At 57.8% G+C, this 19,901-nt stretch overlaps 1 protein-coding gene across 1 annotated transcript in view; it reads left to right on the top strand.

The window, feature by feature from the left end:
• The window catches only part of C13H16orf74 (chromosome 13 C16orf74 homolog), a 37,829-nt gene that overhangs the window by 5,490 nt on the left and 12,438 nt on the right, over positions 1-19,901 (top strand). The window contains exons 2-3 of the mRNA XM_046682057.1: positions 7-164; positions 9,745-9,793. Coding sequence (XP_046538013.1) covers positions 7-164; positions 9,745-9,793 — 207 coding nt within the window. The remainder of the gene's footprint in view (positions 1-6; positions 165-9,744; positions 9,794-19,901) is intronic.

Below are 19,901 nucleotides of genomic sequence, written 5' to 3'. Positions count from 1 at the left end.
GCGGAGCGGGACCCCGCGCACTGCCGGCCCGGGCCATGACCCCCGCTGCTCTCTCCTGCAGGTTAGTCGCCGCGGCCCCCCGAGCCCGGCCGCCGCCGCCACCCGCGCCCGGGAGGGCCCCGCGCGCCCGGGGCGCGGCTCCGCAGTGAGCCCACCAGAAAGCGGTGAGTGCCCCGCGCCGCGCGCCCCGGTGGCCGGCGCGGCACTGCCCACCGCCCCTTCCAGAAGACGCCGCGCTTCCGAGACCGCAGCCCGGCAGAGCGGTGTCCACGCCCCGCATCTCCCGCGGCGCGAGGGGCGCGCCCCGGGCAGGGCAGGGGCGGCGAGGGACCCTCGCGGGCCCAGGCGTCCCCCCGACTTCTCGCAGACTTTTCTGCGGAGCTGCGGGCTTGGGGAAAGTTGGGGCCCTCTCTGGCCCTGTTGCAACTCACACCGGGCGGGTGTGGGTGTGTCCCCGCGCGTGGAAGCCTCTGGTCCCCCCCTCTCCAACGGACGCCCCACGCTGTCACGAGCTCCTTGGGAACGGCCCGGAGCGCCATTCCTGAAAGCTGGAAAGGAGCCCGGCCGGGGGTGGGGGCAGGAGGCCTCGAGAGGAACCATTTCCCCTCTATCGAGTATTTCAAAATATATTATTTATGAACCGCCTCACTTAGGGGCCCCCTTCGCTCCCAGGGCATCAAAGCAGGTTTGCAAACCGCAAAGGGCGACCAGTGTGAACGCACGCGTGACTTCTCCTGGCCGGCTGAGCTCAGCGGAACTGGGGGGAGGCGCTCATGAAAAGGAGGACCCGCAGCTCCGCGGGTGGGCGGGGTCCGGGCGGCGGGGACTTCTCTCCGACTCCCCTGGCTGTTAGGCTGATGGAACCGAGAGAAGTCTGTGCAAGCTGAGAATCTCGGAGGACGAGGGAGGAAGAGGAATTGAAAGGCAGCGGTGAAGGCACCTCTGAGATAGTGCCTCCTTTGTGGGATTAACACTCCATCTGACAGATGAGGAAACTGAGGCTCAGAGAGGCTCGCCTGGGTTGGCAGGTTCTGGTTTCCTGCCCAGCCCCCGCGGGCGCTTGGGGAGCTCCTGTCCCTGGCTGGGTTAACTCCAGAAAACACCCCCTCACCTGTCTCCCCTTACCTGTCCAGGCCACACCCACCTTGGGTTCTGTGTCCCCAGCCGTGGGGACTCATTCCTCTGGATGGGAGGGAGGAAGGGAGGTGGTGTATTTATGGAAAAACTTAATCCGTCTGCCAGCCCCAAGGAGGCTGAGAGCCCGGCCTGCCTAATCTCCTCCACCTGGAAGCCCCTCCCTTGCTGGCGGGGTGCGGCCTGGGGGGCCCTGAGCCTCAGGTGAGAGCACCTTTGAGAGGACATGGGCGCTTCTCCTCGGTGGACATGGAAGAGAGCAGTGACACTGAGCTTGTCGAGCCCTCGTGGCGTGCCAGAGCCTGAACTCGGGGCTGATGCCCACCACCTGCGCTGTCTGTTTTCATCCTCTGACCACATGCTGCTGTTATCCCCATTCTACAGAGGAGGACACAGAAGCTGGTAAAGGTGAGGCGACCGACCCGAGGTCACGGTGCGGTCAGTGGCAAGGCCAGGCCTTGAACCCCTAGCCCTCAGAGTGCGTTGCTCTTGATCACAGCAGAGGCTAGGCCAGGCCTCCCAAACCACCAAGTGCCTCCCCCGTTAACATATTAAGGTATAATATACAACACTAAGATGTCCGCATCAGAAGGGCACACTCAGATCAGGAAACGGAACTTCCCCAGAAACCGCCTTGCAGCCGGTGGGTGCGTCTGTGTCTCCCACAGGTAGTACGACATCGCACTTTTTCTTTGGTGCAAAGGACATATTAGTTGACTTTTCCCTTTGCTTTGGAAACCTGCAGGGGGTGAGCTGGCGAGCTCTCACTGCCGTGGGCTCCTAGTTTGTGGCTCCTGCCTTCAAGGCTGCTGTAAAAACAATTGCATATTTCTTAACTAACTTTGTGGTTAATTAACCATTAACCCGACTTCTAATAGCATTCCCCTTATTTATTTATTTATTTATTTGAGGAAGATTAGCCCTGAGCTAACTGCTGCCAATCCTCCTCTTTTTGCTGAGGAAGACTGGCCCTGAGCTAATATCCGTGCTCATCTTGCTCTACTTTATATGTGGGATGCCTACCACAGCATGGCTTTTTGCCAAGCAGTGCCATGTCCGCACCCGGGATCTGAACCGGTGAACCCCGGGCCACTGAGAAGCGGAACGTGTGCGCTTAACCACTGCGCCACCGGGCCGGCCCCTCCCCTTATTTTTTTACTTTTTAAGAATTTTTTCTTTTTTTTTTTCTCCCCAAATCCCCCCAGTACATAGCTGTATATTTTAGTTGTGGGTCCCTCCAGCTGTGGCATGTGGGACGCCGCCTCAGCATGGCTTGATGAGCGGTGCCATGTCCGCACCCAGGATCCGAACCAGCAAACCCCAAGCCACTGAGAAGCGGAATGTGCACACTTAACTGCTGCACCACTAGGCCGGCCCCTCCCCTTATTTTTAAACGAACATTTTTATTGACATATATGTTCGGAAAGGTACACAAATCATAAGCGTTGATCACACAGAGGCACAGAGCGGGCAGTGGGCAAGGATTTTGCTCGAAGTTACATGGCCAATCTGTGCGAGGCCAGGGCTGGACCCCAGGTGGCCCAAGACCCTGCCTGGGGACAGAGAAGCAGGTGGGGATTTCAGTGGGCGCCCTACCCCTCCCCAGGCCCCATCCTCTTTCGCTTCCGGTTTGAGAGCCGCTGTGGACCAGGCAGCTGCCTGACCTCCCCGAGAGCAGCTCGCAGGCTCCCACCAGTCCGTGAGCTAAAGCAAGGGAGATGCTCCTGTTTGCACTCTGTCCCAGGATGGGAGGCGTGTTAATGCTTGTCACATCTGTTCCCAGCACAGTCCCTTGGGCTGGAATTGCAGGAATTCTAATCCTGTTGCTAAAAGAGAGTGCCTTTTCTAAAGAAGGAAGAAAACCAAGATGTGCCACGTGCCTCCTAGGAGCCCGGCTGGCCCGCCCGTTTGTACCTTCCTCCCTGTGTTTGCACTGGGGCTCAGAGAGCGTGCCCAGACTCCGCCAGCCGGGAGGGGAACCTGATTCTATCCGTTCTTGTGGGTCCACCCACCTCAGCAAACCGTCACATTCCTCAGCTGTGGTTCTTGCCCCTGCCCTCTCCTCGGTCCTCAAGTGAGGTCTTGTTAAGGAGGTGAGGCGCGGTGCCACGGTGAGTCAGGACGTCCACGGGGTTATTCTGATTTCCTCTGGAAGGTGGCTCTCCAGGGACCAAGATCAGACTTCTGGCTTGACTGCCTTTCACTCGCTTTCCCTCTCTGGTCCTCCTTGCCCTCATCTGGGAAACCAGGTGTTAGAAATAAGACAGCCAGATTTAGCAAATAAAAATACAGTACGCCCAGTTAAATTTGAATTGCAGATAAATGATGAATAATTTTTAGCCTAAATCTGTCCCATGCAGTAATTAGGCATCCTGTACTTTATCTGGCAGCCTGTCCACGGCCACTTCCAGCTCTAGATTTGCGTGATTCACTCCAGGAAAGGTTTTTCTCACACTCTGGAACCAACCTCCGTGAGCCACAGTAGTCATACCCGAAGGGAATCAGCTGACTTTGGAGCCAGAGTTCTAGAAGCAGGGTCCCTCCGGGAGTGGTCCTCTGTCTGCGGCAGGCAGTGTTACATCTTAATTACGCTTTACTCTGTGTAAAGAACACATTCGTTTACTTTTCTTTTTGCATTGAAAACCCGTGGAAGGTTTGCTGGCGAGCACTTGCTGCTGTGGGCTGGTAGTCTGTGGCTCCTGTCTGCAAGGCTGTAAAAACAATGGCAGGCAAGCTTGTCCTTTCCTCTGGAGATGCTCATGGGTTTAGAGAGCACTGTTTTGTGTGCAGAGTGGCAGACATCTGTCTATTTGGCCACTGCTCAGAGGAGGGGGTGGATCCTTGCAATAAGAAGGAAGTTTTAGGGACTGGCCTGGTGGCATAGTGGTTAAGTTTGTGCACTCTGCCTTGGTGGCCCAGGGTTCACGGGTTCAGATCCTGGGTGAGGACCTACACCCTGGTCATCAAGCCATGCTGTGGTGGCGTCCCTCATACAAAACAGAAAGATCGACACAGATGTCAGCTCTGACAATCTTCCTCACCAAAAAAAAAAAAAAGTTTTTATCATTGCCCATCCTTGTTCCCAGAGAGGGTCCTGTTGTGGCCATTTGGTGGTAGAGAGATTTTCATGCCTGCTTGCAAGAGAGAACCTGTTCTGCTTCAAGCTGTTGTGCAAATAATTAACAATCTGATATTTCAAAGGGGACATAAACAGAGCCCAATTCATGATGAAAGGGACGTTTTTGTTTACCCCTAAGCCAGCAGCGCTCATGGGCCGACTGAGCTCCTGCCATCTTGCCGAGCTAAGCCCACCCCCCCATTCGGTGTTTTCTTTCCTCCCACTACGTCTTTATTTGCTCATTAGAAAAATGTGCATCTTTGCTTGTGACAGGTCCAAACAGTCTAGAACCGAGGCGTGTGGAATGGTACAGCCCCAAAGCGGCGTGGCGCGGCGGGCCCAGGCGTCAGCTTGGGCCTCCCAGAGCTGCAGCTTCCTGGCGCTTGACCATGTGGGGCTCTCTTCCCTCCTCTGTGCCACACGGTGGCAATAATGCTTCTCTCTTGGCATTGCTGGGGGTCGGTGGAGTCGTTTTTATAGTGAATTCCGCCCAGGGCTGGGCCTCTTAAAGCATCAGCGAGACACCTGTCCGCTGTGACAGTCGTGATGCCCCTGACGATGACGTTTCAGGGAAAAGCAGCCCCACTCCCCACAGGGGGGCTCTGTTGAGACGGAGGCAGAATCCCGCTTTAATTCCTCCTTTCCAACATCTCATCCCATTCTCAGGGGGCCCTCTCCCATAAAGCCTCAGCTCTTTGCAGGGACCTGGCCCCCACCCACCTGGCAGCCCTGATGGCAGAGGGAGTGGCGTGGGTGGGCTGTGTCCATGCTCCCGAGTGAATCCCCTGAGAGCGCTTCCTCCCATCCAGCAGGCCACACAAATCGGGAACCATGTTGTAGGGGGGCTCCTGGGGGTCTTCAAATGCAGTACCCTCACAGGAGCACTCCGTGGGGATGCTACGGCAGTGACAGTGATGATAATGACGGTGATCGCTGTCCCAGGCCTTGTCCTGGAGGCTGGGGGCAGGATGTCTGTTTTACAGATGAGGACACGGATCCTGGCAGGGCAGTGCTTCACCACCTCAGACTCAGAGAAGGCAATGACCTGCCAAAGGTCACACAGCTCCTCCAGACTCCAGATTCTTCCTTGTTCCTTCGGCCACTCCCGGGCCTACTGCCTTTGTTCTGTCCCTGTGGGGAGGTGGGAGCATGGGGCCGAGAGTTATAGCATCGTGTGTTGGGATAAGAAAAGTCAGTGTGTGACGACTCTCCATTTGGGAATTTTGGAAACCTGAAATGGAATTGCTATATGTGGACATGACCCCTGGATGTGGCGTTTACCTGACCAGGGCGCAGCTTCTTGTCCCCCAGTGTCCCCTGAATCCAGGGCCTTGTCCTCTTTTTTCTCTTTCTCTCCTTCTTTCCTTCCTTCCTTCTTTCCCTGGGTGTTTTGAGATGGGTATTTTTAAAGTACAAGACAGCTTTGGGGACAAAACCTATCGATTCAGGACAGCTCTTCTGGGGTGGTGCTCCTGGCACCGCGTAACACAGAGCCTTCCTGGCCCGGAGCGCCGGCCCTGGAGCGCACCTGCAGCTGTATCCCGGAAGTTCTAGGACAGCGGGATGTGACGTGGCATGCCGCAGCTGGGGGCAGTGGCGTCGGGCACAGAGGCCGTGGCTCCTGTCGAGCTGCGCCGTCTCTCCTGGACATTGTCTTCTTTCCCTTGTTGACTTCTCTCGAAATAGTTTCAAACTTAGCAAAAAGTTGCAGGAACACCAAGTCCCCCGTCCGTCCTTCCCCGGGGACGAACATTGACCACATTTGCTTCGTCATCTCTCTCTGTCCGTACACGTATGTGCGTGTTATGAGTTTCTGGCTGAACTCTTTGAGAGTTGAGTTGCAAAAATGATGAGCTTGACCCCAAACACTTCAGTGTGTTTCCTAAGAGAAGGACCACCTCCTACAAAACCCAGGACAGTGATCAAAAGCGGAGAACTGGATGTCAGCCCCGCACTGTCACCTAATGGACAGTTGTCTTTCTTTTGCCCATTGTATTACTTTTTGCACAAACACCAAGGCAGGTCATGAACCCCATCTCCCGTGTCAACAGCAGGCAGGCTCCTGTATCCCCTGGCTGTATCCCCCCCGCGCCCCACACCACTCTGGTTGTTGTTTTCCCGGAGTGTTTCACAGCAGAGTCCTGACGTGGTTCATCTGTGAGGCTCCAGGGTAAATCGTTTTTCAGACCCTGGGATGGCATGTATGTAAGATCTGTCAGGTGGGCTGTGACTGGCACTTAGCAGAGACAGACCGGAAGAGAGTCGACTGTAAGATCGGCATGCACTGTGCACAGTGTGTCTGCACGGTTGTGATGTTAGGTGTGTTTCTCACAGTGGTCCTCGGGGGTCCTGGGGTTTATTTGTTGACGGTCCCGACCTCAGGGCTGCCGGACCACTCGGTGGGAGACCCAGCCTGGGGAGGGTTGAGGAGAGGGATGCAGGTAGGGTCCGTGCTACCACAGGTGTGCTGGGTTCGAATCCTCACCCTGTCACTTGCTGCCCATACGACCTTGTGCAAGTTAACAAACCTCTCTCTGCCTCAGTTTCCCCAGCTGTGAAGTGAGGACGGGAATGGTCCCAACCTCGCAGGGCTGTTGTGAGGATTAACTGACCGTGACTGTCCAGGGGCTCAGACCAGTGCTGGCCAAGCATTGATGGCTCAGGAAAGACGCCCGTTGTCCCCACAGGCCTGGCCTAGGGCTCACTCTCTCCAGTTCCCCTGAAAAGGACACGCTCTCCTTGGTATCTCATCCTGCGCATTAGAATCTCCAGGGGAGCTCTTAAAAGTCCCAGTGCCAGGCCACACCCCAGGCAGCTCCCCCCGCACCTCTGGGAATGGCACCAGGCGATTCTGATGTGCGGGAAGATGCGGTGCTCAGCGCATCATCAGCTGTCACGAGCATTACCTGGGTCTTGTTGAAATGCAGCTCCTGAGCCTGCGGGCAGGGTAGGGCCTGGGAGCCCGTATTTCTCACAACCTCCCAGTGGTGTCAATGCTGCTGGTCCAGGACCACCCAATGAGTAGTGAGGCCATGGAGAAAAGGCTGGAAACCAACACCTCCCTTCCCGCCGTCACTGTCATACGTAATAGCAGCAGCTGAATTTCTTGGACTTTTGTTGTGAGCCTGGCTCAGAGCGAAGCCCTTTTGCAAAAAGTCACTACCTCTCGCCGTGCAGACCTCGCTGCTGCTCAGTGAGGCTGCTGCGTGCATCAGCCCCGTTTCAAAGATGAGGGGAGCGAAGTCTTGGCAAGGTGAGGAACCTGCCTGCTGCCACGTGGCTGAGCCAGGCTCTGGTCCTGGCCCGGCAGCTCCAGCACCTGCTCCTGTGTGGGAAACGCTTCCTTTTGTACTCAGCTGTCCTGAATCTGTTCCCATCAGTGTCTGTCTGTCTCTCCTGCCCTCTCTCAGCATCTTTCTCTCTTCCCCGCTCCCCTCTTCCCAGGTGCCCCCCAGTCCGTCTCCTAACGGATGTCTCCAGGCCACCTCCTACCTGCCCACAAATCCAACTTGGCTAAAATTGAAGGCTTTATCCCGGCCCCTCCTCCAAACTGGCCCCTCCTGGGATCCCACCGTCTCCCAGGCCTGCGTGTCATCCTCACTTCCGGCTGCCACTCCCTCCTCTGCCCCGCCATCTTCAGTGTTCAGGCTCCAAATTTCTGGCTCAGAGCAGAGCTGCTCTGACCTTGACAAGTGCACCAATCCCCGGGGGCCTTGTTAAAATACTGATTCTGGCTCAGTGCTTCTGGGTGGGCCTGAGATGCTGCATTGCTAACAAGCCCCCAGGCATGCCGAGGCCACTGGTCCACCAGCACAACCAAGTCGTGTAGGCCTGGGGGTCCCCGACGTTGCCTAGTGGGCCCCTGGCCGGCACAGCCTCCTAGAATGCAGCCTTGTCCCTCGGTGCCCTCAGGATGACCTCTGAACTCCATAACCAGTCCCCACAGCTGCCAGGGTCCAGCTCATCTTTGGCCCCTCCTCATTCTATCCCTGCCCTGACCCCCCACTCTCTGGTTCCACCCATGGGCCACGTCCTTCTTGTCCTCTGGGCCTTTACAGATTCTGTTCCTGAAACCTGGGAGGCTGTTCCCTGCTTGGCCCACTCCTGCCTCTCTTTAGGGACATGGGCTCCCAGGCTGGGGCAGGAACCCACCTCTGTCCTCCTGGCCTCACTCTGCTTCCTCTGGGCTCACCACACCTCCATCAGGGCCAGCTTGCTGTCTATCTCCCCCACTTGTCTGAACAACCTATATTCAACCTAAATATACAGCCTAAAATAAACAACCTCAAGGCCCATTTGGCCTTGTGTTGGGTCCTTGGAGACCAGGTGCAGGGTGGGAAATGTGTAGGAAGTGTATTAGGGGACATGGGAGGGGGCTGGGAGGTCTGACCCCAGGGATGAGGGAGGCAGGAAGCGTTGGAGGCATCCAAGGACGGTGTCGCTGAGCCAGAGTTGCCCATCGGGGTGCCTGCGTCTCCTGGCCTCATGCAGGACACAGGGACGATGGACTTAAGAGCGCAGGGCTGGACATCAGCCCCACACCTGGTGGTAGATCTGAGAGGCGCCTCTCCTGGCCACCCTCCCACCCCCGGCCTGGGCACATAGCTCTCTGTGAATGAAGGGATGAGCTCAGTGTCCCCCACCCAGAGACACGAGGACCTCCCAACATGGACACAAGAACCTCTGCTTCCCCAGAGGGGCCTGCAGAGTCTCACCGGCCCCTGTGGGGTGGGCCCCAGCTGGGGGTCAGGACAGTCTTGGGTTCTAATCCCAGCTCCACTCTCCTAGGAATCTGGGTGGCCTCGGGCAGCTGATGCCACCTCTCTGAGCCTTGATTTCCACATCTGTAAAATGGGGCAGTAATAGCACCTCACAGGGGTGTGGCTGAGGATCGAGTGTCGAGAGCACACAGGTGCCCAGTGCCTCAGCTGCCGCCACTGTTCTGTTCATCAATTACTCAGAACCCGAAGGGCGCATCTCCCTGCAGGAAGGTGGTGGGGACGCTGGTTGGGACAACTTTAACACCCTTTCAGCTTAGTCTGTTAGGTCTCCCGAGAATCTGTACTTTAAAAGAAGGCAGTGTTGGATCACAGGGGCCCCCATGCAGTGGGCATAGGGCCACCCCGAGGCCCTGCCGGAGGATCCGCACAGCCCCGCATCCCTGGAGCCAGCCACCGTCTGCGGCCCCTGCAAGGAGAGGCCAGGTGGGCTTGGTTCCGCCTCGTCGGCGCCCGCCACGCCCTCACCTTCAGCTTCAGCGGCGCCGTGCTGCTGGGCCTCCGGTATATTTAGCTTTGAGGCCCTGAAAGTTTTTTCCGCCAGCACAGACGCATCTTTGAGCAAATTCAGCCCAGATGTAGGCAGCAGGCGCCGTGACCTCGGGCCGGCGGTTTCTCTCCCCCACTGCTTCCTGTTGTGCACCCGTCAGGGCCTGGGGGTGGGGGCCCGGCCACACGTGGCCAGCACAAAACAAGCCTCTCCTCTCTCCGCAGGCCTGCCGAGGCGCCGCCGACATGGGGCTGAAGCTGTCCTGCCTGAAAGGTAAGCCCGGTGGGCAGCTTTGCCCCACCAGCTCTTCAGGGGGCGGAGGGGGAGGGTGGAGGGGGAGGACTGAGGCTGGACAGAGTGGGAGGCTGGACCCTGAGACCCCGGCGTTGCTGCCCTGGAGAGGGAGGGGGCACCGCCACTTAAGGCAGCAGCTGTACACAGTAGGTGCCCTATAAATGCTTGCTCTGACTCTGAGTGCTCTTCCTGGCCTTCCCTCGCACCGGCTCTTGAGTGATGTGGGAAAGTCACAGGCCCCTTGGACCTCGGTTTCCCCCTCAAGTGGACTGATCCCAGGCCGTGGACGGGAAAGGAGTGAGAGGCCCCTGCTGAGTGTGCCAGGCACACCCCAGGGGACGTTTGCTCTCCCCCCCGGCGGGCCTGTTATCACTGAGATAGAAGTCTGGCCTGCTGGGGTGCTGGGGAAGGTGGGCTGGGAGAGGAGAAAGGCCAGCAGGGAGAAAGTTCTAGAAGGACACAGAGTCACCGAGGGGTGTTGTAGCTGTTGGCAAAGGCAGCTCTAGACCTTTCTGTCTGGTGTCTGGATCACCCGGGGCACCTCAGATCAACGTGGCTCACACAGAGGCCTCTCCCCTTGAAGCCAGTTATTCGGTGACAAAAGCTCCCCACCCGATGTGTCCCGGGCCTGAATCCGGGAGTGGCCCTGCCAGCCCCTCACCCACATGCAGCGTGCCACAGGGTGAAGGGCCATCCTCTGTCTGGCTGCTGGGATAGGTGAGCTCGGGGACTGCATCTGGTTGGCCCAGCCTAGGGCTTATGCCCGCCCCTTAGCCAGGGGGTGGGGCATCTTGATGGACAGCTCCTCTGAGGCTGCATGGAAATGGGGAGCAGTGGTTCCCCTGGAGAAAATCAGGGTGTTGTTCGCAAGGTGGGACTGAAACGCTGGAGAGGCACAGACAGCCGAGTCCCCTGCAGAGCCTGGTCCCTCAGGCTCCAGGCCGAGCCCACGGAGGAGGGAGGGAGGGGTCTGCGGAGCGAGCCTCCGGAGGGGTGAGGGCCGGTGGTTGGGTCCAGAGACCCAGCCCCTGGAGCCCGAGGACCCTCTTCCCTAGAGTTTGCTGGGGGTCTCCCCGTGCCGGGCACAGACCAGGCCTTCAGGACAAGCTGTTTGCTTTGGTTTTTAACTGTGGTAAAAGACATACATGAGATTTGCCATCTTAACCATTTTTAGGTGCACAGTTCAGTGGCATTAAGCACACTCACATTGTTGTGCGGCCATCCCCACCATCCGTCTCCAGAACTTTTCCATCTTCCCAAACTGAGACTCTGTCCCCGTTAAACACTCCCCACCCCCCTCCCCCAGACCCCGGCACCCGCCGTCCTACTTTCTGTCTCCATGAACTTGGCTCCTCCAGGAACCTCATGTGAGCAGAATAATACAGTATCGGTCCTTTTGTGACCGGCTTAGTCCACTGAGCACAATGTCCTCAAGATTCATTGTTGCAGCGTGGGTCAGCCTTTCCTTCCTTTTTAAGGCTGAATAATATTCCGTTGTGAGTCTACACCACATGTGGTTTATCCGTTCCTCCACCAATGGACACTTGGGCTGCTCCCACTTTTGGCTGCTGTGTCAGGACATCTCTGACAAATCAACCATGGCCTTGGAGGTCATGTACCTTCCAGCCCAAGGCTGGGGGCTCAGCCAGGAGAGAGAGCCCAGAGCTGCAGGTGCTGAGAGGCCCTGGGAAATAGACCCCCATCTCCAGTCTACGGCGGGACTGAAAGCCCGGGCAGCCAGCTGAATGCTCCCGTGTCTGGGAGCTTTGAAAAGGGCCGCCATCTGGCTGGCCGGAGGAGCCAGCGCTAGGACGGGGCTGGAGCCGCAGCGCCCGGCACAGTTGGCGAGGCCAGCGCAGGCTTGGGTGTGACTCAGTGCACAGGGCCGGGGCAGGACACAGGACCCCTCTCTCTATGCTAAATCGAGCCCGACCCAGGCCCACCGGCCCAGACACCCAGGACCTTCTCTTCCAGGAGTCTCAGCTTTGCTTTTCCTGTGAGGGATGCACCACTTAAGAGGAAACTTGGAGCACCAGATACCCCGCAGCCCGGTCACCCTCCCCGCACTCCGCATGACCTTCTCTTCCCTCCCTGCCTGCCAGTGTGGTGGTCCCTGTGTCTACGCTGGGATGTGCCGTTCCGTGCACTTCCATTAATTTTTTATTTAACGTTTGGGTGCTTGTGCCATATTTCTGGAGGCGGCATGATTTCACAGTTCTTCAGTTATTGCGAGTTTCAGGTTCTGCCAAGAGTTGGTCTTTGGCTCGTTTCCAACTTGTTGCTTTTGGTAGATAACACCATTTTGAACATCTTTGCTTTCTGACTTTTTCAATTAGGATTTCTTTGGGAAAAACTCCAGAAATCAGAACGGCTGGGTTAAATAATTAAGATGAATGGCGAATTCTTGTTGGGGGCTTAGCCTGGGTGAGGCCCTGTTCTGTGCACTCTGCATGCATCAATTCACCCGGCCCTCCTCCCACCACGAAGTGGGTGCTGTTGGGAGTCCCAGTTTCCAGATGAGGATGCTGAGGCTCAGAGAGGCAGTGCAGTTTGCCCACGGCCACACAGCTGGAACCCAGGTAGGATTTGAATCCAGGCAGACTGATCTCAGGGGCCTGGCTTCAGGCACCACCGGTATAGCCTCTTCAGAGGAAAACATTTTAGTTCCACATCTGAAGGTGTCACTGTAGCCAGAAACTTTATCAACATGATCTCGCTAGGGCTTCACGTTAACCCTATAAGATGCTGGCTTTGTTCCCTGGGCCGCTGTAACAAATAACCACAAGCTGGGGGCTTACAACAACGGGAATCTGTTCACTCACACCTGTGGAGGCTGGAAGTCCGAAACTCAGGTGTCGCAGGCCGCGCCCCCTGTGGAGGCTCTGGGGGGGATCCTTCCTGCCTCTCCCAGCTCCTGGGGGCCCCAGGCGACCCTTGGCTTGTGGCCACGTCCCTCCATCTCTGCTCCGTCTTCACGTGGCCCCCTCCCTGTTTCTCTCTCTCCTTTCTCTTATAAAGACGCCCGTTTTGGACTTAGAGCCAGCCTGAAGTCCAAGATGACCTCATCCCAAGATCCTTAACTAATTGCATCTGTAAGACTTTTATTTCCAAATAAGGCCGCCTTCTGAGGTTCTGGGTGGGTGTGAATTTTGGGGGAACGCTGTTCAACCCGCTACAAGTCACTTCACCTCTGAGCCCTACCGCATGTGGGTCAGGAATGTGCTTCTCCTGACTGGCAGTAAAGACTCGGCCCGAGGTGGGTGGTCCTGAGGGTGTGACGTCGCAGAGAGGGACACAGCTGTGCCGAAACCCTTTTGTTTGTGGTTCCAAAGGAGAATGGGCACAGTGGTGCGCTTTCCGTGGGGTCCCTCTGTTCGATGGCCTGGCCGTAGCCACTGTGATGTGCAGGAATGTTCCACTGTCCAAAGAGGGCCTCCCTGGTCCCTTCCCATGTAAGGGCTGGCGTGTGCTGGCTGTCCCTGGCCCCCGGGCACTGCGCCCTAAGCGTGTTCCCTGAATTTGCTCATTCCACCCTCAGGACAGCTGGGCGGTGGAGGTGACTTTGAGGAGGGGGAGACCGAGGCACAGGGGAGCTCTCGCTGGCTCAGGGTCACATGGCGGGTCACGAGGGGCTCGCCCCAGCAGAGGGCAGGGAGGGTGCGTGGTTTCCCTGGTTCCCGGTCAGCAGCCGGGTGGCGCTGCCAGGAAACAGCGTGGTAGGGCCACATGGTTCTCAATGGGGTCCCTGGTCAGCATCATCTGGGAATTAGTCAGGCGGTCAAGTTCTTGGGAGCGGGGGGTTTTAACAAACCCTCTGGGGGATCCCGGTGCCTGCCCGAGTTTGAGAACCACTGGTGAAGCGATTCTGAGCTCAGAGAGATCTGAGTTCAGATCCCAGTTCTGCCCCTGACAAACTGCAGCCTTCTGCAAGTCACTTCGCCTCAGTTTCCCCATCTGTAAAATGGAGTGATGAATGAGACTAGCCCCTGGCCAGGTTTTGAGAATGATCTGAGATAAGCACTAAGGAGATTGCCCGATGAACAGGGTCCCCCAGCCCCTCCCCCTGGCCCTTCGCGCCTTCCCATCCTGCAGGCAGCTCCAGGACCTCAGAGGGAAAGGTGAAAGTGGAGGCATGGGCTTGCCGGTTGGGGCCAACTTGGGGGCCTGGCGTGGTTTCTGGGGTTTCAGAGGGCGCCAGCTCCAGCCCCAGGCAACTCCAGCATCACCATGGAGAGAGGCTCCTGAGCCGGGGCTGGTCCCAGCGGACTGTGCTCCTGGGGCCCAGCGGGAGAGGGCAGGAGAGGGAGGCGGCCCTGGGTTAGTGGTTCCTTTGTTTTAAGACTATTTTTTACGACAGTTTTAGATTTATAGAAAAACTGAGAAGGTAGTAGAAAGTTCCCAAATACCCCACAGCAGTTTCCCCAATAGTTACTGACTCCCTCAGTGTGGCAGCTTCCTGATGATGAAGGAACCAGCACAGAAACCTCGTCATGAACTGAAGCCCACGCTTTATTCCGATTTCCATAGTTTTCCCTCCTGTCCCTTTTCTGTCCCAGGGTCCCAGCCAGGATCCCACCTTCTATGTTGTCATCCCGTCTCCTGAGCCCCCCTGGGCTCTCACGGTTTCTCAGAAGGTCGTGTCTTCGTGACCTTGGCCGTTCTGAGGGCTGGGCAGGAGTTTTGTAGGGTGCCCCACTATCGGGATTTGGCTGACTTTGGTGGGTTTTTAGTCTGTTTCGCCGAATCTGTGATGATGGTGATGGGGGGGACCAAGGAGGACATGGGTAGAGCCCCCCCAGGCCACCTCGGGGCTGGGACCCTGACTGCCCAGGTATTTCTCCCCGCTCCCTTCCCGGGGCCCAGGGCCTCTCCTTTACTCAGCCTGTGACCCAGACCGGGGGCTGGCAGTTCCAATGCCCATTTTCTGTATTTTATTCCATATTGGTGATCAGAGGCCTGAGACTAGCCCCAGGTCACTCTGGAAGTGAGAGTCACACCACACTGCCCTGTCTAGTGTGTAAACCCTTGGCTCCAGCAGCCCCACAGCTGCGGGCCAGAGCTGGTCGAGAGACTGCTCGTTCCACAAGCATTGATTATGTCCCTACTGTGCGCCAACCCAGGCCAGGTGCAGGGCTCCAGGGATGAGCAAGGCAGCGGCGGTTCGTGACCCCGAGGAACCGGGAGAGGAGGAAGGGGATGAACCTTACTGGGAACTGTTACCTGAGGACGACCTCCCGTGGGCTAAGATGGAAGCGGCCAGCCTGGCCCCCCGGGAAGGATGGCGTCACTGAGGAAGCAGCTGGCCTGGGAAAGAGTCGGGAAGGGACGAAGAGCGGAAGGAGCGGGTGCCGTCAGAGGAAGGAGAGGAGGGCGCCCGGTGGGCGAGGAGAGAACTGTAGCCGCCCGATGGGACTGGCAGCCACTCTGGGGCTTCCACCCGTGGGGACCGGGAGCTCTGGGGAAGGGGCGGAGAAGAGGCATTCGTCCGTCGGGCTGATACATTCCGAGCAGTTTTCAGGATGAGTTGGGGCCTTCCTGCGTTTGCAGGAAAGGCCACGTGGAGGGATCCGCCGTGAGGCAGAAAACCACCGAGGTCGCTGTCTTCATTTATTGAGCCTTGGTGTTCCCGTCTGTGAAATGCACAGCTTCCTGCCCATGGGGTCCTGGGGGACATCCCTAACCTTGCTGCCCCGCAGGGCCACTGCCAGCAGGCAGGGGTCTTGGTCTGCTCTGTCCACCCCTGGGCCCATGAGAACCGAGCCCTGCACACAGCAGGTGCCCCCGTCCTGTGGGGACAGAGCCCAGGCCACAGCTGGATTCCGGTGTCACTCTTCTTTTGTGCAGCTGACAGTTGCTGAGCGTGGGAGACACGGAAATGAATGTGCAACCCAGAGTGGTAGATTTTGTGGTGCCAACTGTGAGGGGAATTAAAGGGCTACAGTAGTGGGATGAGGCGCTGAGAGCCTGTCTGTGGTGCCAGCATTGGAGCCGGCCATGCAGATGCGCCGAACAGTGTCCCAGGCAGAGGGAACAGCAGGTGCAAAGGCCCTGAGACAGGAACAAGCTTGGTGAGCTGTTGAGGAGGCAAGTGTGGCGGGACTAGGGGGCTGAGCAGGAGGAGCGGAGGTCGCTGGGGCAGGCAGAGCCATGAGAGCTGAGGAGTGGTGTCAAGAATTCCTTTTCAAGGTAACAGGAGGGGCCGGCTCGGTGGTATAGCAGTTAAGTTCGCACTTTCCACTTTGGTGGCCCAGAGTTCGCAGGTTCGGATCCTGGGTGGGGACATGGCACCACTTGTCAAGCCATGCTGTGGCAGGCATCCCACATATAAAGTAGAGGAAGATGGGCGTGGATGTTAGCTCAGGGCCAGTCTTCCTCAGCAGAAAAGAGGAGGATTGGTGGCAGATGTTAGCTCGGGGCTAATCTTCCTCAAAAATAAATGAATAAAGGTAACAGGAAGCACTAGTATCATTCCAGACCTGGGGTCTACACCTTCACCACACATCAGGATGACGAGGGAAGCGTTCAGAAAGGTGCGGCCGTGGCCACTCCCCAGGGTGGGCGCTGGGCTGGCGTGGGTGAGTCCTGGGCAGCGGGTGTTCATGAAGCCCCCCGGCTGATCCTCTGGCACGGCCTGGGGTGAGCACCACTGTCTGCACCCACTGTCCTTGCTTTTGAGATGGGGCTTGGACTGGGGACTGACTGCCCGGGGTGACAAGGAGCAAGTTAGCTTGGCTGGGAGCACACGTCTGCAGGCTCCAATCCAGGGCTCTTTCTGGAACCTTCTGAATAGATCTCTGCCCAGGATACAGGGGCTTGAGGTCTGGGAGACCCCCAGCCGTCTCAGAGGAAGGGTGGATAAGCAAAGCCTGAGCAGATGGGGCTTACTCAGCCCCGCCCTGCCCCCGGGGGCGCGGGGAGAGCCGGGGTCCTTCTGGCTCAGGGCAGCTTAAGCCAAAGCTCCACGCTCCACGCCTGCCGCCTGGGGAGGAAGGAGGGCGGCCGAGGGCATCTCAGTCGGTCAGCCCGCGGCCTGGGACGCTGGGGCATCACCGCCCACTGAGGGCAGGGGGAGCCGGCTGGACATGGTAGGGGCTGTCCCCAGAGGGGGCATAACCTTGGGCAGGGCCCAGACCACAGTGAGGGGCATGAGGCCCAAGCCTAGCCCCGAGGGTGGGCACCTCCTTACATCGTGCACCCTAAGCATCTAGCCTGCCCCACCCCTGTCCCGCCCAGCTCGGCTGAGGGCAGGTCCGAGGAGGTATGAGCCATCAGCAGGCAGCACTCCCAGGGCTGCTGGGGACAAGCCTGGTCCTAGAGGGCGGGTCTGGGCCCCAAAGCACAGCGTCCCCTCAGTCCATAGGTTCAGATGAGGCTTAGACCTGGGGCTGTGGGACAGCAAGGGACAGGTCCCAAGGACACCTGTGCTTTAAGTCATAGCCCCTGCCCACAGCCAGCCTCAGCTCCTGATGTCTGGGCTGCCCAGGAGTTGGTCAGAAGGGTGGGCCATATAGGAGAATACTATGCAGCTGGGAAAAAGGATGGGCAGCTCTGAAACCATAGGGTACCATTTCCAACATGCACAGTTAGGTGAAGAGAATGAGGTGCCGAGCAGTGGGTCTAATGCTGTCGCTTGTGTTGGAAAAAGAAAAGCAATATGCCTGTGAATGCATTTGCATGTATATATACAGAACATTCAGGAAAGAGACACAAGGAAACAGTAACAATGGCTGTCTTCAAGTGGAGGCGTGAAGAAGAACTGGAGAACTGGGAGTGAGAGGGAGCAGGACTCAGGTGGACTCCAGTCTCTCTCAGCTGCCTGTGTCTCTGGCCTGGGGAGACCAGCTTGACCCAGCGCCCCCACCCCCCAGGACCGTGGGATTAACTCTCGGCTTTCCTGGGCTCCTGCGACCACACACTGGGCTGTTGTCCTGAGTGGTTCAAGGGAAAAGGAGTGTTCCTGTGCCCCTTGCTGCCTCTCCAGGCCTACACTCCAAATTCTCTGCCTGGCCCTACTGCTGCCTGTTTGCTGTCTCACCTCCTCACCTTGATCAGACCTCTCCTGCAGCAGCAATGCCCCACCTTCCTGCTTTCCCTGTTCCACCTCCTGAGTCTGTCTGTCAGCCTCCCTTCAGAAAATGTTTTTTCCCTTTTTAATTACTTTGTTTTGAATATGTAAAACATCTTCACGGTACAGAATGAAAAATGTGCGAAAGAATATGTAGTAAAAAGTGAGTCTGCTCTCACCTCTCTCCCAGCCACCTGCTTGGAGGCAGCCACTGTCAACCGCTTCCTTGTGTCTTCTTCCAGAATATTCTCTGTATATACATGCAAATGTGTTCATAGGCATATTCCTTTTCTTTTTCCAACACGTGGTGGCATTAGACCCACTGCTCTGCACCTCACTGTTTTCACTTAACCATGCATGTTGGAGATGGTTCCGATCAGAGCTGCCCATCCTTTTTCACAGCTGTGTAGTATTCCCCTGCGTGGATGCATCCTCCTGTTCTAACCCATCCCCAAATTGCCTTATATCTTCTTATGTCTCATCCACTTACAAGGGGGCCGAGCCGTGGAACCTTCCTAGAAGCAGCACTGCTAGGTTGAAGGGTCTGTGCCCTTGTTACTTTTGGAGCTTTGCCCCCTGACCCCCCGAGAAACCCTCCCGTCCACCCCGTGGGGAGGGACTGAGCTAACAGTGTGGTAACAGCCTTTCTTATTTCTGCTAATCTGATGAGTAAAAAAACGGCGTCTCAGGGAAGTTCATGTTTCATTTCTCTTTAGCAAGAAACATTTCACTTCTTGTTGGAGTAAAACGTACAGGGAAGGGATACAGGTGGGAAGGGAGCCGCTGGATGCATTTTCACACACTGACCAGCATCCAGATCAAGAAACAGAACATTCCAGTCCCCCAGAACCCCCCCGCCCAGGCGGCTGCTCCCCTAATGCCAGCAGCACAGACGAGTTTCTCCTGCCCACCAGCTCCTGTGGGCTCCCTCCTTTTGCGAGCAAGGAACTTTTACCACCCAAACCCCATCTGAAGCTCCTCTGAGACCCCCCTCTGAAGTCACTCGAGGCTCAGCCCACAGACCCCCAGGCCGGGCCAGGACAGCCGGGAGGGTCCCAGCGGGCGCCTCAGAGCTCTGGGCTGGGGTCTCACCTCCTCCCCGCAGGGGAAGGCCTGAACTTCCCCGAGCCTGAGAAGTGAGGGCTGGCCGGCCCCTCCCAGCCTTAGCAAGAGGACGAAGTGGGATGCGTGGGGAGATGGGATCACTTCCTGTCTGTCACCCTCACATGTCATTCGTCACCAGACAGAACTTTCCAGCAGAGGGGGCACTGCCTCTCGTAGGACAGGGCGTGTGCTATGGGGTTGATGGGCTGTGGGCCTGTTGGCTGTGTGACCTGGGGCAAGTGGTCAGCCTCTCTCTGCCTCAGTTTCCTGCGCTGTTAGATGGAAGGACACCTCTCTCTCTTTCAGGGTATCGTTTAGATGATTGCAGGAGCTGACACCTGTGCAGGAGGGTCCTGTCCTCGCTGCACTGTCTGTCCCCTCCACCGAGGCCAGAGCCCTGGGCTGGTCCAGTGCCACACGCCCTCACGATGGGTCCCAAGGTTGTGCTGGCATCAAAGGCGTGCGGGGCCGTGGCTGCTGGTGTTCCTGCACCCGGGGCTCTGGATTCCAGGGCACATGGCTGCTGGGAGGGCCCTGAAAGGCCTGGCCCGTGTGGGGCTGACCAGGGAGCTGACGGGAGGGTGCTCCAGGCTCCCTGGGGCTGGGCCTGGGAGGGCTCGCAGGCAGAGCCGATGCCCCGAGTGGTGGGCGGCGCACTCCCCCCTTGGCTCTGAGTGCCACTCTGGCCCTGAGCCTCCAGTCGGCCCTCCTGTCTGCAGCCCTTCTCAGGCCTGAGCTGCCCACGGCAGGGAGGACACGTCCCCGTCCCCAGGGCCCAGGCTCCCCAGGAGCCCCCCGGTTTGCACAGGACAGCATCGCCTGCCACCTTCCTCCGGGACCACCTGGAATCTGCTGTCTGATTTCCCCGGTACCAACAGCAACAACAGTCCCCATGATGAGGCCGCCCAAGCACCTGCT

This window comes from Equus quagga, chromosome 13, assembly GCF_021613505.1.
Source record: "Equus quagga isolate Etosha38 chromosome 13, UCLA_HA_Equagga_1.0, whole genome shotgun sequence".
In the NCBI taxonomy this organism is placed as follows: Eukaryota; Metazoa; Chordata; class Mammalia; order Perissodactyla; family Equidae; genus Equus; species Equus quagga.
This window is presented reverse-complemented; position numbering and strand designations above follow the sequence as displayed.